This window comes from Dasypus novemcinctus, chromosome 13, assembly GCF_030445035.2.
Source record: "Dasypus novemcinctus isolate mDasNov1 chromosome 13, mDasNov1.1.hap2, whole genome shotgun sequence".
Lineage (NCBI taxonomy): Eukaryota > Metazoa > Chordata > Mammalia > Cingulata > Dasypodidae > Dasypus > Dasypus novemcinctus.
The window spans coordinates 52252392-52267890 of NC_080685.1; the positions used below are offsets into that span (position 1 = coordinate 52252392).

The 15499-nt window shown below is 38.8% G+C and overlaps 1 protein-coding gene across 2 annotated transcripts in view; it reads left to right on the forward strand.

The window, feature by feature from the left end:
* The first annotated feature begins 2393 nt into the window (after window positions 1-2393).
* The window catches only part of KLHL20 (kelch like family member 20), a 112834-nt gene continuing 99728 nt past the window's right edge, over window positions 2394-15499 (forward strand). The window contains exons 1-2 of one of the 2 annotated variants that reach the window (XM_012522059.4): window positions 2394-2568; window positions 3493-3556. In XM_012522059.4, the coding sequence (XP_012377513.1) occupies window positions 3534-3556 (23 nt within the window). In that variant the 5' untranslated portion in view covers window positions 2394-2568; window positions 3493-3533. The remainder of the gene's footprint in view (window positions 2569-3492; window positions 3557-15499) is intronic. The other variant, XM_004484774.4, reaches the window with a different exon arrangement.

The window sequence follows — 15499 nt, forward strand, 5'->3', positions numbered from 1 at the left end:
TTCTCAGTTTTTTTTTGTGAAAGAGTTGATCCCTGTCTGCCTATTCCTATGCCATCTTCCTCTCCTTCATTCTTGAAGGACAGTTTTGTCAGATATAGAACTCTCGGTTGACAATTCTTTTTTCTTTCAGTATTAAAAAAAAAAGTTATACTTCTGCTTTCTGGCTCTATGGTTTCTAATTAGGAATCAGCTCTTAATCTTACTAAGGTTACCTGTACATGATGGTCCACTCCTTTCTTGTTGCTTTCACAATTCTCACTTTGGCTTTCAACAATTTGATTATAACATTTCTCCACATAGATCTTTTTCAGTTTGTACTGCTTGGATTTCATTTAGCTCTGTGGATATATAGAGTCATGTCTTTCATCAAATTTGGAAAGTTTTTAGTCAATATTTATTCAAATATTCTTTCTGCCCCTTTCTCTTTTCTCCTTCTGGGACTCCCATAATGTATATATTGGGTCACTTGATGGAGTCCTACAGGTCCTTTAGGATCTGTTCATTTTTCTTCATTCTTTTCCCTTTATGATCCTCAGACTGGATAATTTCAATTATCTTTTCTTCAAGTTCACAGATTATCTATTGTGCCTATACAAATCTGTTGTTGAACCACTCTAGTGAAATTTTCACTTCAATTTGTACCTTACAGCTCCAGAATTACTACTTTTTATATTCTCTATTTATATTCTCATTTTGTTCATTCATCATTTTCCTGATTTTTATATTCTCATTTTGTTCATTCATCATTTTCCTGATTTTCTTTAGTTTTCCATGGTTTCCTTTAGCTTTTTGAGCATACTTAAGGCAATTGATTTAAAATCTTTGTCTAATAAGCCCAATGTCTCTGTTTCTTCAAAGATGGCTTTTATTTATTTTTTCCTTTGAGTAAGCCATACTTTCTTGTGTCTTTGCATGCCTTGTAATATTTTTGCTTAAAACTGGACATTTGAATATTATAATGTGGTACCTTTGGAAATCAGGCTTTCCTCTTCCCCAAGGTTTGCTGTTCTTGATTGTTGAAGGCTTAGTTTGTGTTCATCTACTGTTTTAACAGAGATTTCCTTGAATGCCAGGAGTGTACGGGTGAAAGAAAACACCTCTTCCAGTCTTGGATGAATGACTATGTGTTGAGGCACTCTTTTATTTTATTTTATTTTTTTTTAAAGGGTTAGGATTATAGGTGATTTTTAACACTTGTGTGTTTTTCTTTTTTCTTTTTTTTAAAGATTTATTTATTTATTTAATTCCCCCCCCCCCCCCCCCCCCCCCCGTTGTCTGTTCTTGGTGTCTATTTGCTGCGTCTTGTTTCTTTGTCCCCTTCTGTTGTCGTCAGCGGCACGGGAAGTGTGGGCGGCGCCATTCCTGGGCAGGCTGCACTTTCTTTTCACGCTGGGCGGCTTTCCTCACGGGTGCACTCCTTGCGCGTGGGGCTCCCCCACGCAGGGGACACCCTTGCGTGGCACGGCACTCCTTGTGCGCATCAGCGCTGCGCATGGCCAGCTCCACACGGGTCAAGGAGGCCCGGGTTTGAACCGCGGACCTCCCATGTGGTGGACGGACGCCCTAACCACTGGGCCAAAGTCCGTTTCCCTAGGCACTCTTTTAATACTTAGCCAGGCAATTGCTTAGCCGTTACTTCCTGATTTTGCTGCACTTAGAGATCCATCAGCGATGGACTTTTCTTAGCATGCATCCTGTTGGGCATGCATGTGGTTTTCTAAACTTCCCAATATACACAGATCCTTAAAATTGCTCTAATCAAAGAAACTCTCTCCTCAGCTTTTCCTCCTAGGCCTTAGATCAGGGCTTCTTAACAAGTGGTGTGTGAACTTGAATTGAAATTCAAAAAAACATTATTCTTGTGGGGACATGTTGGTGAAGATGTGATGTATTTAATTAAATAGTACACGGTATAGTGTGGACTTAGTAAGGGGTCAGTGGAACAAAAAAGGTTAAGAATCCCTGCCCTAGAGTCTTGGATAAAATCCTGGTGTCTTGAAAACTGGCATTCCTTGTGGGAATTCTGGAAGGTTGGGTCTCTTTCTGATTTTTCTGTGTATTTTTAACACCTTGCACATAGTAGGTCCCTAATACATAGATGATGATCCCACATTTAGGGACAAGATTGTGCCAGTAGAAGACCCCACCAGCTACAATTAAATAAAAATTCCTAGCTTTCATTACTACTTCTACGTTCCTTTTGCCTTCTGCTGGAGAAAACAAGACAGAAGGAAGTATCAGAATCCGAATACTGACAGTTCGGCAGTGAGCTCATGGTCGCCCTCAAGGTACAAGAAACTGGAGGCATGGACAAGTAGTCTTTCAATTTACTCGAACCCACAGCTTTTACCTGAACCCATAGCAAAGACCGCGACTACATCCGGAGTCGCACCGGAACCTCTTGGGTGACTGTGTGGGTTTCTGGGAGAACATTTTAGGAATAGGAACACTTCCTGCTGCTGTGCAGGGGCGGGGGAGGAAATTACTTCGAGGAGCGGCATCCTGCCTGCGCTAGCGGGGCGGCTTGCGGCAGAAAGGAGGCTGCGGGCGGGAGAAGTGTCAGAGCCGGTAAGTGAGCTGCCTTGGAGCGGAAGACAGCGGACAGCACTCAGCGGCTTGCTTTGCAAATCTGCAGTCCCAAGTTATCAGGCTGCCCGGTAGGGTTGGGGCCGTGCCTGGTCCATCGCCTGTCAACCGGAGCGGAGAAGGGACTGTGGGGGCGCCAGGGCCGGGCCTTGCGGGGCGTCTGACTGCGCTACCGCTGGCTGACAGCCCTGACCCAAAGCCAGCGGGTGCAGTGGGCTGTCCTGCCTGGGGCCGCTGGGATTCCGCATTCTGAACATTTCTCAACAACGGTGGCTGGAATTCCGTGGAAAAAGGAAACTCCTGGGTGTCCCATTTAACCCTCAGGACCTGGCGAGATCCTGCCAAGTGGTTGGTGGACATAATTTCGGGAACTGAGGGAAGAGCTTGTAAAGAGATGGTCTATGACTGAAGTCACACTTTCCCTACCCTCCTCAAGCTATCCGAGCTGTCGGGAGTTGTTTTTAAAAACATACTTCCCCTGCTCCTGTCACTTCTGGATAATTAACTGCTTTCAGATCCTTTGTTAATCGTATCCCCTATTCGATTGATTATATTAGTACTCCTGAAGGTATCTGGTGACTGCTCTGTAGTTATATTTGATGGCGAGTTCACAGGTAAATGTCTCCAACCATTTTTTGAAGGGGGTAAGACTAACCTAGCTATTCGGACTATTTAACCCACTTTCCCTTACCTTCACATGTAATCGTTTTTAGCTTTCAGGGTAAGGATAGAGAGTCATCTTAAAGGTACTGGATTCAGTTAGAGTTTTGCATCCACAAAAGGTCCATCATATAATAGGGTATAAAATTATTTATTACTGAGCGACATAAGCACGACGATTATATAGAAATTGTTACTGGAAAAATCAGAAATACTTTTTAAGTTACTGCTTTTCTGTTGCCTTAGGTTCGGCTTTAGAGTGTGGTGAAGGGTACTTTTCATGGTGCATGGAAGGAAAGCCAATGCGCAGGTAGGCATTTAGGAAGCCCTTCTGTTCACTGGTTGAAATTTAGCACGTAATAATTCAGGCTTTGTTAAAAAAATAATTTATAAAAAGAACTTTCAAATCAAATCTTACTAAATTCTGCTTGAAACTAATGATTCTTGTTCTAAAATAAAATTATCGTCAGAATTAATATCTTTTTAATAGAGTAAACTCTAAAACTATAGCATGCTGTAATGTTTACGTAATTTTAATATTAAAATTTTTCATTTCTACATTTTTTGTGGTAAAAAATATTAACTGCACTATGTTATTTTATGGGTTCATAATAGTTTTAAATTCATATAGTATGTAGAGGGTTCTGTTGCCATATAAGAATAATAATTATTTATAATCCACTATGCTGAATGTTTGATTTTGGGTTTGGTTATTTCACTGGTGTTCAGTAATATAGTTCTGTTAATTAAAAGAGCTGCATTGCAGGGCAGGTTGTTTAAGGACTAAAAATGGTATTGAATATGAAACTTAGTCCATTGAAAAATAGAACATGTGTGGGAAAATATAGACAATTATAGACCCTCCCCTACCTAGAATTTAGTGATGCTTTTTCTCTGTTCTAACAAGTGGGGCTAACAACCCTATTAAAATGAAATCAGTCCGGTTCTATGTCTTTTCTTTCAAATTCTACAACCTGTAAAGCAAAGTTTCATTTTTTAAACTCATTTTATATTTATCAAACTGTTATTTTTTATTTGATGTCAAAGATGAATAGCTTTGGCAGATCTTTCTAAGAGACTAAACATTTCATGTTGGGGTATGAGTTGTAACTTAGAACCAGGAGCAGGAACTAGAATGTACAACTCTTTCCATATCCATTATTGATTTATTGATTGACCTTGAACTGGTTACCTTCTCTATGCCCCAATTTACTTTTCTAGTTTGTTTTACTAGGGTACTGGTAATTAATGAAGGCTTGAAAATGCTTTGAGATGGCCAGATGAAAAACTGTTATGGAAATGACAGATGCCATTATCAGTTACATATTCTTCTTTAATAGGAGTAATATTTGATGGCAAATTACATTACGAAATTAACAATCCATATATTAAATGTTTCATCACTTCAACTTTTAACATTTGCAAAAACCACTGATTGCTGCTATTCATTTTCAGCTGCCATAAATGCCATATCTTAAATAACTGCTAAAATAAGCGCTTATTGTTTTTTTAAAAGGGAAGCCAGAGCCTGGGAATATTTTTGGGTTATCAGTAATTCCTGTATGAAATATTCACTTAATCACACATGTCTATTCTTTTTTTTCCCCTTGCTTAATTACATAATACTGCCAGTTATTAAAAATCATGTTGGATAATTCTAGTGCCATTAATTCTTCAATTTACAACTCTTTCTTCATCATCAGCACTTGACTAGAGCCTGACCTGCCCATTGCTCTCTGGTCTGCTTTTATTTGCTGCCTGCATTAAGGCAGAGTTAACAGCTCCCTACGCTTTCCTTGTTGCGCTGTCATTCTCTTGGTGCTACATCCCAGAAGGTAGTCTCTGCAAAGTAATGATGGGTTTGTTCTCAGCTGCTATCGAAGAAGCTTTGAATGAGAAGTAACTCATTTTCTACAGAATTCTCCTTACTAGATTGTGAGCTCTTTGAGTCCCATATGTTTCAGTAACTTTGCATCTCTAGTACCTGACTACTGAATAACGTTTTTTTTTTTAAAGATTTTAAAAAAAATTTCTCCCCCACCCCCAGTTGTCTGCTCTCTGTGTCCATTCTCTGCGTGCTCTTCTGTGACCACTTCTATCCTTATCAGCAGCACTGGGAATCTGTATTTCTTTTTGTTGCGTCATCTTGCTGTGTCAGCTCTCCATGTGTGCTGCACCGTTCTTGGGCAGGCTACACTTTTTTCGCTCTGGGCGGCTTTACTTATGGGGTGCACTCCTTGCACGTGGGGCTCCCCTATGCCGGGGACACCCCTGCATGGCAGGGCACTCCTTGCGCACATCAGCGTTGTGCATGGGCCAGCTCCACACATGTCAAGGAGGCCCGAGGTTTGAACTGCAGACCTCCCATGTGGTAGGCGGATGCCCTATCCATTGGACGAAGTCCACTTCCCTGAATAATGTTTTGAATAACTAAACAGTTGGTCTACAAACTTTTTTCCCCCTGCAAAAAAGAAACTCTTTGGATTAGAAGAGATTGGAAATTACTGTTAAAGGTATTCTAATGCTTAATTATAAAGTATTTAAAAGTCAATTGATTTTTTTTTTAGTAAAGCTTCATTACATTCATTTAACTATTACATGTACATGGTGCAAAATTTAATAGCTATATTAAGATATTCAATGAAAAGTAAGCTTCCCAATTCTGACTCCAGCCCCCAGTTCTCTCCAGAGGACAAGCACTGTAAACAGTTTCTTATGCTTCTTTCAAAGGCATTGTAGTATGTATACAAGCATATATGAAATATCTTCCCTTTTTTAAAAAACACTAATGTCAGCATATTATACACATTCTTCAGTATCTTTGTTTTTTCATTTCACAAATTATCATGTAGAGTGTGACAAATACAAAAGATTGCCTGCGTTATTCTTTTCAATATTTATATAATCCATTGTTTGTAGATACTATACTTAATTAGTCTCTTTTGGGCGACATTTACGTTATTTGGAATGTTTTGCTGTTATAAACAATTCCACAACAAATGTCCCTTTATGCACTTCTTTACCCAAATGTAAAAGTATAGAATAAGTTCTAAGATGCATAATTGCCCAAAGAGGTGTGCATTTTTAAGTAATATTGACAAATTTCCTTCCTCAGAGGTTGTACCAGTCTATTCTCATGACAGTATGCCTGCTTTGGAAGATATTTTTAATTATTTCAAATGTAGATACTAAAATATTTTGTCATGTAACTCTTCCATCTTTCCTTAAAAATATGAATAAGGCACAGAGCTTGAGTTTTTTAGACATTAGTTGATTCATTCATCAAACATTTATATAGCACCCGCTCTATGCCTGGAACTGTACTGAAAGTATACCTATGAAATGACAGGAACAGACATATAAACAAACAATATAATACAAGATGAAAAGGATTTTCATAGAAATGTGAATACAAAGGATGGAGCCTCTGCTCTGGGGAGATGAGGAAAGCTTCACAAAGATGGTGATATTTTTAATTAGGTCTTCTAGAAAGAATAAAAAATTCCTTCGAAAGAAGGAACTTAATTAAGGATACCATAATCATAGAGAACAACTTGTGCCAAAAAAAAAAAAAAAGACACCAAGATCTGAACGTGCATGACATATATGGAATGGAGAGTTTATCTGTGTGCAGGGTATGTGGGAGAAGAGAGGAAGCAGGAAAAAAAATCATAGAAAATGAGGCCGAAACCATAAGAAAGAATGTGAGCTTTTTATCCTATAGGTATGAATAGCCAGTGGATATTGTATATAGATCAGATTTGTTCTTTGTGCTATTTTTTACGTACATTGGAGATGGACTGATTAAAGGGAAGAAGTACTGACAAAGAAACTAATAAAGAACTGTTGTAGTTTAGATGAGAGATGATGTGGACTGAGTATATCTGTGGCAGTTGGGATTGAAGGAAAGGGATGGATTTGAGAATTTGTTTAATTAGTAAAATTCAAAAGATTTGGAGAACATGGGAAGAGGAAAAGGTAACAATATAAATGACTCTAAAAATTTCTACCTTGGGATACGGGGTACTGCCAGAAGGAGATTTAAAAAATACAGGAAGAGGAATAGTTTTCAGTAAGCCAAGAATAGATTATATTGTTTACACTTTAAGGTAATTATGTCTAGGAAACAGCCTGGTGGGAATGACCAGCAGGTAATTGGAATACAGATCTGGGCCAGAAGAAGGTTAGGCTAGAAATGAAAATTTTCAGAGTCCTCAGTACACAGAAGATTCTTAAAGTTGTAGGCATGATGAATGAGGGTAGAAGAGAGAAGGAGAATGCCAAGGACAGAATCCTAGGGAGTGCCAGGGATGCCTAAGGTGGGGCCGAAGAGGAAGACCCAGTGAAGATTCTGAAATGGGCAATAAGCCTTAGGTGCTTTGGGTCTTGGTTTTATTTAATTGTATCGAGAGTTTTTATAGATAATTTTTCATTGACAGTGAAGATCAGGTCCTTGATTTCAACTTCAAAAGACAAAAGGAAGATAACCAACAGATGTCATATCACTAGAATTTCTTTTTTATTCTAGTCAGTCTAAAATGTATGCTTAAAAAATAGTGTAAGCTACACCTGCTTGATTTAACTTTTCCCTAGTGCAGTACGCAGTAGGTTGATTCAGCACCCCTTCTTCCTTTCCTACCTCTACTATGAGGCATTACAATATTGAATACTGTACTTGATCTTTTCATATTTCTTGCATCTGCAGAATGGCTATTTGACATGTTCTGCCAAGAAGATGTCAGCAAAAGTTGGTGAGGGTATTCTAGGAAGGCTTTTTTTGCTTTCCATAAAGGAAGACAAGGTTTTTTGCATGGCCATTTGCCCTTCCTCTTTTTTTATTTTATTTTATTTTATTTTATTTTATTGACTTTGTAATATTACATAAAAAATATATATATGAGGTCCCATTCAATCCCACCCCCCCACCCCACCTCTCCCCCCCCCAGCAACACTCGTTCCCATCATCATGACACATCCATTGCATTTGGTAAGTACATCTTTGGGCACCTCTGCACCTCATGGTCAGTGGTCCACATCATGGCCCATACTCTCCCCCATTCCATCCAGTGGGCCCTGTGAGGATTTACAATGTCCGGTGATTGCCCCTGAAGCACCATCCAGGGCAGCTCCATGTCCCAAAGACGCCTCCACCTCTCATCTCTTCCTGTATTTCCCCATACCCATCAGCCACCCTGTCGACTTTTCCCAATCCAATGCCACCTCTTCTATGTGTACATTGGATTGGTTGTGTCCATTGCACCTCTCTGTCAAGAGGAGGCTCAGATTCCACATGGATGCTGGATGCAATCCTCCCACTTTCAGTTGTAATCACTCTAGGCTCCATGGTGTGGTGGTTGTCCTTCTTCAACTCCATCTTAGCTGAGTGTGGTAAGTCCAATAAATCAGATTGTAGGTGCTGGAGTCTGTTGAGGCTCAGGACCTGGCTGTCACATTGTCAGTCCAGAGATTCAAATCCCCTAAATATATCTTAAACTCCAACACTAACTGCACCTGCAGCACATTAGCATGAAAGTCTTATGAAGAGAGATCCCATCTGAGTCCAGATTCATAACACATAAACACCATTTGCCCTTCCTCTTTTATCCTGCCTTGATTGCTGGGCAGAGGTACTCAATGCTGACACTCATTTTATCTAATAAGCAGTGATTATTAGCAGTTGCAACCTGTTTTCAGATTTCATACAGGTTAACAGCCTGACTTGCTGATATGGAATCAGGCACAGAATGTAGTGCCTAGATGTTGCCTTTCTAGGAAGTAGAACTGGCATTCTATGTTAAACTAATATTTCCGTTTTGATTATTTTAATGCTCAGATCTCTAGCTCTCTCTAGTCAGATATGTTTAGGACTATTAATGAGAATAGCACAATGAATCTTTTTTTAAGATACTTTTTTTAAAGATATTTAGATTCCATAAATGTTACATAAAAATATATAGGGGCTTCCCATATGCCCCGCTCCCCATAACTTCCCGATTTTCCCACATCAACAACATCCTTCATCATTGTGGTACATTCATTGCAATTGATGAACATGTTTTGGAGCATTGCCACTAAGCATGGATTATAGTTTACATTGTAGTTTATACCCTCTCCCATCCAATTCTCTAGGTTACGTCAAGAGATATAATGGCCTGTATCTGTTGTTGCAATGTCATTCAGGACAATTCCCAAGACCCAATAATGCCCCCATATTACACCTGTTTTTCCCTTTCCCTGCCCTCAGTACCTCCAGTAACCATAGCCTCCACATCAATTATATAATTTCTTTCATTGGTAGAATCACAAGTCCACAGTATAATACCACTAAGTCTACATTAGTCCATAATTCATTCCCCAATCCTGAGGATTCTGGGATGGTGATGCCCCCTCCACCTCTAATGAAGAGGGGGCTTCAATCCCACATGGCTGATGAATGGGACTGTCTTGCTTGAAGTTGTAGATTCTTTTGCTTCCTTGGTATGGTGGTTGTCCATCATCTCCTCCATGTTAGTTGTCTTGGGTGAATCCAATGAACTGGAGAGTAGGTGTTGCAACTCAGTTGAGATTCAGGGCCCAGCTGGCACATGGACAGCCCAAAGATTTAAGTCTCTTGGACATACACTTACCAACTTTAGTACTAATTATGGGTTCAGATAGAAGGGACAGTAGAGCCATATGTAGGGACTGAGTCTAACTCTGTCACACTGGGGAGCATAAATTCCGAAGTAGGGCCCACTGGCAAGGCACCAAACTCCTGAGCTATCTGCCCCAACTATAATGTCTGGATGTCCTCAGAGCCCTCAAGAGCCACGCTATTTGGGGTAGCATAAGCTTTGGCTGTCAATGAGATACTGCTGAGATACGCGTAAGTGCAACCTTTGGAATGACCTCCCGACTCATCTTGAAGTCTCTTTTGCCAAATAAACTCATTTATCTTTACCTTTTTCCCTTTTTGGTCAAGGTCTTTTTCCAATTGCATTGCTAGTTGGTTCTTGGTAGTAATCCCTCGGTGCCAGGGAAGCTTATCCCAGGAGTCATGTCCCACACTGGGGGGAAGTTATTGCATTTATATGACAAGTTTGGCTTAGAGAGAAGCCTCATTTGAGCAATAAGGAGAGTCTCGGGAGGTAACTTAGACACCCGATAATACTAGGCTAAAATGAAGGCCTACCTTGCTGAGTGACTAATATCAGTTGGAGAGTAGGGTGGCTCTCCATCGGGGTGCACTCCTTGCACGTGGGGCTCCCCTACATGGGAGACACCCCTGCATGGCACAGCATTCCTTGCATGCATCAGCACTGTGTGTGGACCAGCTCACCACATGGGTCAGGAGGCCCTGGGTTTGAATCCTGGACCTCCCATGTGGTAGGCGGATACTCTATCAGTTGAGCCAAATCTGCTTACCAATAATGCTTTATAGTAAACATGCAATGTCAGTATTGCAATAACAATTTTTGAATTGGCCTTCTGTCTTTAATAGTTTTTTTTTTAAGTTTGATAGTATCACTGTTAACCATGAGATTTATTCTTTCAGCATCTACTATGTACAAGGTGCTGTTAAGCTCTATAGTTAAAACCTTTTTTGATTGTTTTATGTGGGTGGTAAAAAATTATCCTTTAACTGCTCAGCTTTATGTCCCAGCCTTTAAATTATCAAGAATAAGAAGTGCTGTTTCTATCAGATGTCAAGAATTGTGAACAGTTTGTACTCTAGAATGTAGACTCACCTGTGGGCTGAAGCTAAGCATAGAAAGATTGAACTTATAAGTACTTTGAAAAGAAGAATCATGTTCTTTGTTTTCACATTTTTCCTACAATCAGTTTCTTTGCCCCAGAATGTCCTTTTAGTTTCTCCACCCCTTTTTCCCAGGAGACGTTTTCAATACCTAAGCTTTTATTATACTATATCCTTTGTCAGTGCTACAGATTTGAGATGTTAGACATCTCAATATTGTCATAGATGATTAGCCTCAGAGAGAGAATCACATGAGACCGATCTAAAACCCAGTGATCAGCATGTTTGAGTCACCTACCTCCCCCCCAACCCCCCGTTTTAAATAACCTGGTACCTTTGGAAGAATTATCAGTAGGCAGCTTAGTGAATATAGAATCAAAAACAGACACATAGTGATCTGGAACATGGGTGTAGAATGTTTCACCTAAGCTAATATTCCCACCTCACAACAAAATACATACCCTTGCAGTCACCTGTTTGCTTATGCATGTCAGATCCAGGATCTTTTTCTCTTGAATGAAGTTGAACAAATTCTTAAAAGATTGTGCCTTTTTCAATTACGTTATTTATCATGGCTCTCGTCTTTCTGGTTATTCAAGTATCTCCACTTAATTAGATTTCCTCTTTATATTCCTTTGAATTTTCCATGGTTCATAGCAAAATGCTTTGTATATTATAAGCAATTAGTAAATAGTTGTTAAAAGAATAATTACCATCTTAACTCAGAAGCATAGATTCTCTTTTTTCTGCATGTTTATCAATAAAGTGTGGATTACGAAAATCCAGATATCTTAAACTTTGAATGCTGTATTTTTCAACAATTTAAGTTTGTGACTTTCACCTTAATTTCTATATATGAAATATGAATATAAGATACAAATTTGTTTTCCTTATATATTGTCTGGAGTAACTTTTTAAAAGGTAATAAACCCTTGACTATATTTTAGAAATTCTTAAAAGTAATTCCAAAAATTTCTTAGAACATCCCAGTAATTTTTAGCTAGAAGAGAGAGGACTTAGGTTCAATTTTGTTATGTTTGTTTCCTTAAATCTGAAATTCCTTTTGTAGGCCTGTTTTACCAAGTCATTTGATTTGTATGATATTTCGCTGGAGAAGTTCTTTATGATGACTGGATCTAAAAAAATCTGAATTTAGTACAATTTCCTGGGCTCTTAAAAAGAGTTGTGCAATAATTTGGATAATCTGTAGGAAAGAAAAACAAAGATAAATACTTATTTTAAATTGCTAAATAATCCTACAAACTCTCCCCACTTCCCCCTAGCACTTCCATGAATCACATTTATTCAATAGTCACAGAATCTCAGGAGGTACCTGTAGTTTATTCAGAAGCATCAGGAGATCTGTTTTGATATTGAAAATATGATTTTGAGCAAGTCCTAACCCAATGAGTTTCTTCATCTGTAAAAGGAGAGCATTATGCTAGATTATCCAATGATCCATTCCGTTCCAAATCTAGGTCTCCATTTTTTCACGCTGTAGTAACAGATTATACCAAGCAAGGAAGGCAAGGTTTCCTATTTAAGACTTAGAAGGAATATCAATTTGTAAAATTTATAGGCAAATACACGTATATATATACTCCGATCCTATAATGCACTGTTTATCAAATTTGAAGACTGTACAGAAACGCACCTCCCTTTTCTCAGATCCATTTTGTTCTGCAAATTGTTGTTCTCTTAACCTCATATTTTAAAAATTAACCAAATTTGTTAATTAAACTATTTCCTGCTATTGGTTTCATTAGGGGAGGCAATAAGGGAACAGTGTTTAGATTAGTTTTTTCCATTTTTAAAAATTTATTGAAGTATATCACTCATACATAAACATACATAAACAGTAAGTGTATAGTAATAGTTGTAAACTTATAAAACGAACAAGTATAACATCATACAGGATCTTGTACCTCATCCTACCACCAAAAACTTGCATTGTTTTAAGCATTTTTAACTAATGATTAAAGAGCATTGTCAAAATATTACTATAACCAAAGTATTTTCCCCCAACCCACCCTATTAGTATTATCTTTGTATCATTTATATATGAACAACATAAACAATAAGTGTATAATAAAAGTTGTGAACTTACCAAGCAAATGTGGGTAACATCATACAGGGGTCCCATACTTCAACCTTCCACCAACATCTTGCATTGTAATGAGACATTTGTTACAAATTACGAAAGAATATTGTCAAAATCTTACTACTAATTATAGACCTTATCTTACATAAGGTATGTTTTCCCCCATCCCACCCTATTATTATTTTTTAAATATACTTTTTACAACATATGTTGTAAACTTATAAACAATCATGCACATGTGCAGAATTCCCCAACAACACCCCTCTATCAACACACCACACTGTGGTGAAACATTTGTTACAGATAAGATAATATTATCTGATTGTTACCATGTCCATAGTGTACATTTGGCACATATTTTCCATTCTGCCCCACTATCAACACAGTACATCTTTGGCATAGATGCAAGCATATTCTATTATTACCACTAACCACAGTCCATAGGTCACTCCAGTTGTATTTTTCCCATGCTTTTCCATGTTCCCAACATCCTGCAATAGTGATGTACATTTGCTCCAGCTAACAAAGGACACTCTTGCATCTGTACCATCAACCACAATTCTTATCCACCTCTTGGTTTACCCTGCTATTCAGTTCCTAAATTATTCTCTAGCATTCTTTCATTTGGCATTTACATACCTAGACTACCATTTTCAACCACAACCCCATTTATAAACTAGCTGATACTCACTATATGTTACCACCCACTCTATACATTTCCACACTTTTACAGCAAAGCTAATTAAAACTTCTCATACATTAAACATCAATAGTACATCTCAATCCAAGGTCCACAGAGAAAATGTGGCATTGGTGTGGGAAGGGTGGCCATGGTGGCTGCTGGGTGCGGGGAATGGGAGGAAGAGATGAGATGGGGAGGTGTTTTCGAGACTTGGAGTTGTCCTGGGTGGTGCTTCACGGACAATTACAGGACATTGTAGATCCCCCCAGGGCCCACTGGACAGAACGTGGGAGAGTGTGGGCTATGATGTAGACCATTGACTGTGGGGTGCAGAGATGCCCAGAGATGTACTTACCAGGTGCAATGGATGTGTTATGATGATGGGAGAGAGTGTTGCTGTGGGGGGAGTGGGGGGGGGAGGCGGTGGGGTTGAATGGGACTTTATATTTTTTGAATGCAATATTTTTTTTAAAAAAGAATGAAAAAAAAATAGTACATCTCAGTCCTCCTCTTATCTCCTTTAAGAATCTACCACCTAACCCCAGGTCTTGAAGATATTTTCCTGTAATTTCTCTAGAGACTTAATGGTTCTTTCTTTTATTTTTAGGCTTTTGATCCATTTTGAGTTCATTTTTGGTAAAGGTATGAGATTGGGGTCCTCTTTCCATCTTTTGGGTATGGATATCCAGTTCTTTCAGCATCATTTGTTGAATGGTCTGTTCTGCCCGAGTTGTGTGGGTTTGACAGGCTAGACAAAAATCACTTGATCATACATGTGAGGGTCTGTTTCTGAACAATCCATTTGGTTCCATTGTGTTCCATGTGTCTATTTTTATGCCAGTACCATGCTGTTTTTACCACTACAACCAGATAATATGATTTAAAGTCTGGAGATGAGAATTTGCTTTTCCCTTTTAAGTGTTTCTGGCTATTCAGGACCACTTACCCTTTCAAATAAATTTAATAATCGTGTTTTCAGTTTTTAAAAATGCTGGTGGAATTTTTATTGGGATTGCATTGAATCTATATATCAATTTGAGTAGAGCTAACATCTTAATGATATTTGGTCTTCCAATCCATGAGCATGGAATGTTCTTCCGGTTACTTAGGGCTTTTTTGATTCTTTTAACATTGTGTTGCAGTTTTTAGAATATAAGTGCTTTACATCGTTAGTTAAGTTTATTCCTGACTATTTGAGTTTTAGCTATCATATTTTATTTTCACCACTCTTTTGACACTTTACTTTTATTAATATAATCTTCATTTATAGACTCTCTTCCAGGCCCCTCTCTCCTGTCTTTTCTTTGCAGACTCTAGCACACCCTTTATTTCCTGAAAATCCAGTCTCTTGGTTAGAAATTCTCTGTTGCTGTTTATCTGTGAATATTCTAAACTTGCCCTCATTCTGGAAAGACAGCCTTGCTGGATACAAGATTCTTGGATGGAAGTTTTTCTCCTATAATATCTTTTTTTTTTTTTTAAGATTTATTTTTATTTATTTAATTCCCCTCCCCTCCCCCGGTTGTCTGTTTTCTGTGTCTTTTTGCTGCGTCTTGTTTCTTTGTCCGCTTCTGTTGTCGTCAGCTGCACGGGAAGTGTGGGCGGCGCCATTCCTCGGCAGACTGCTCCCTCCTTCGCGCTGGGCGGCTCTCCATATGGGTGCACTCCTTGTGCGTGGGGCTCCCCTACGCGGGGGACACCCCTGTGTAGCACGGCACTCCTTGCGCGCATCAGC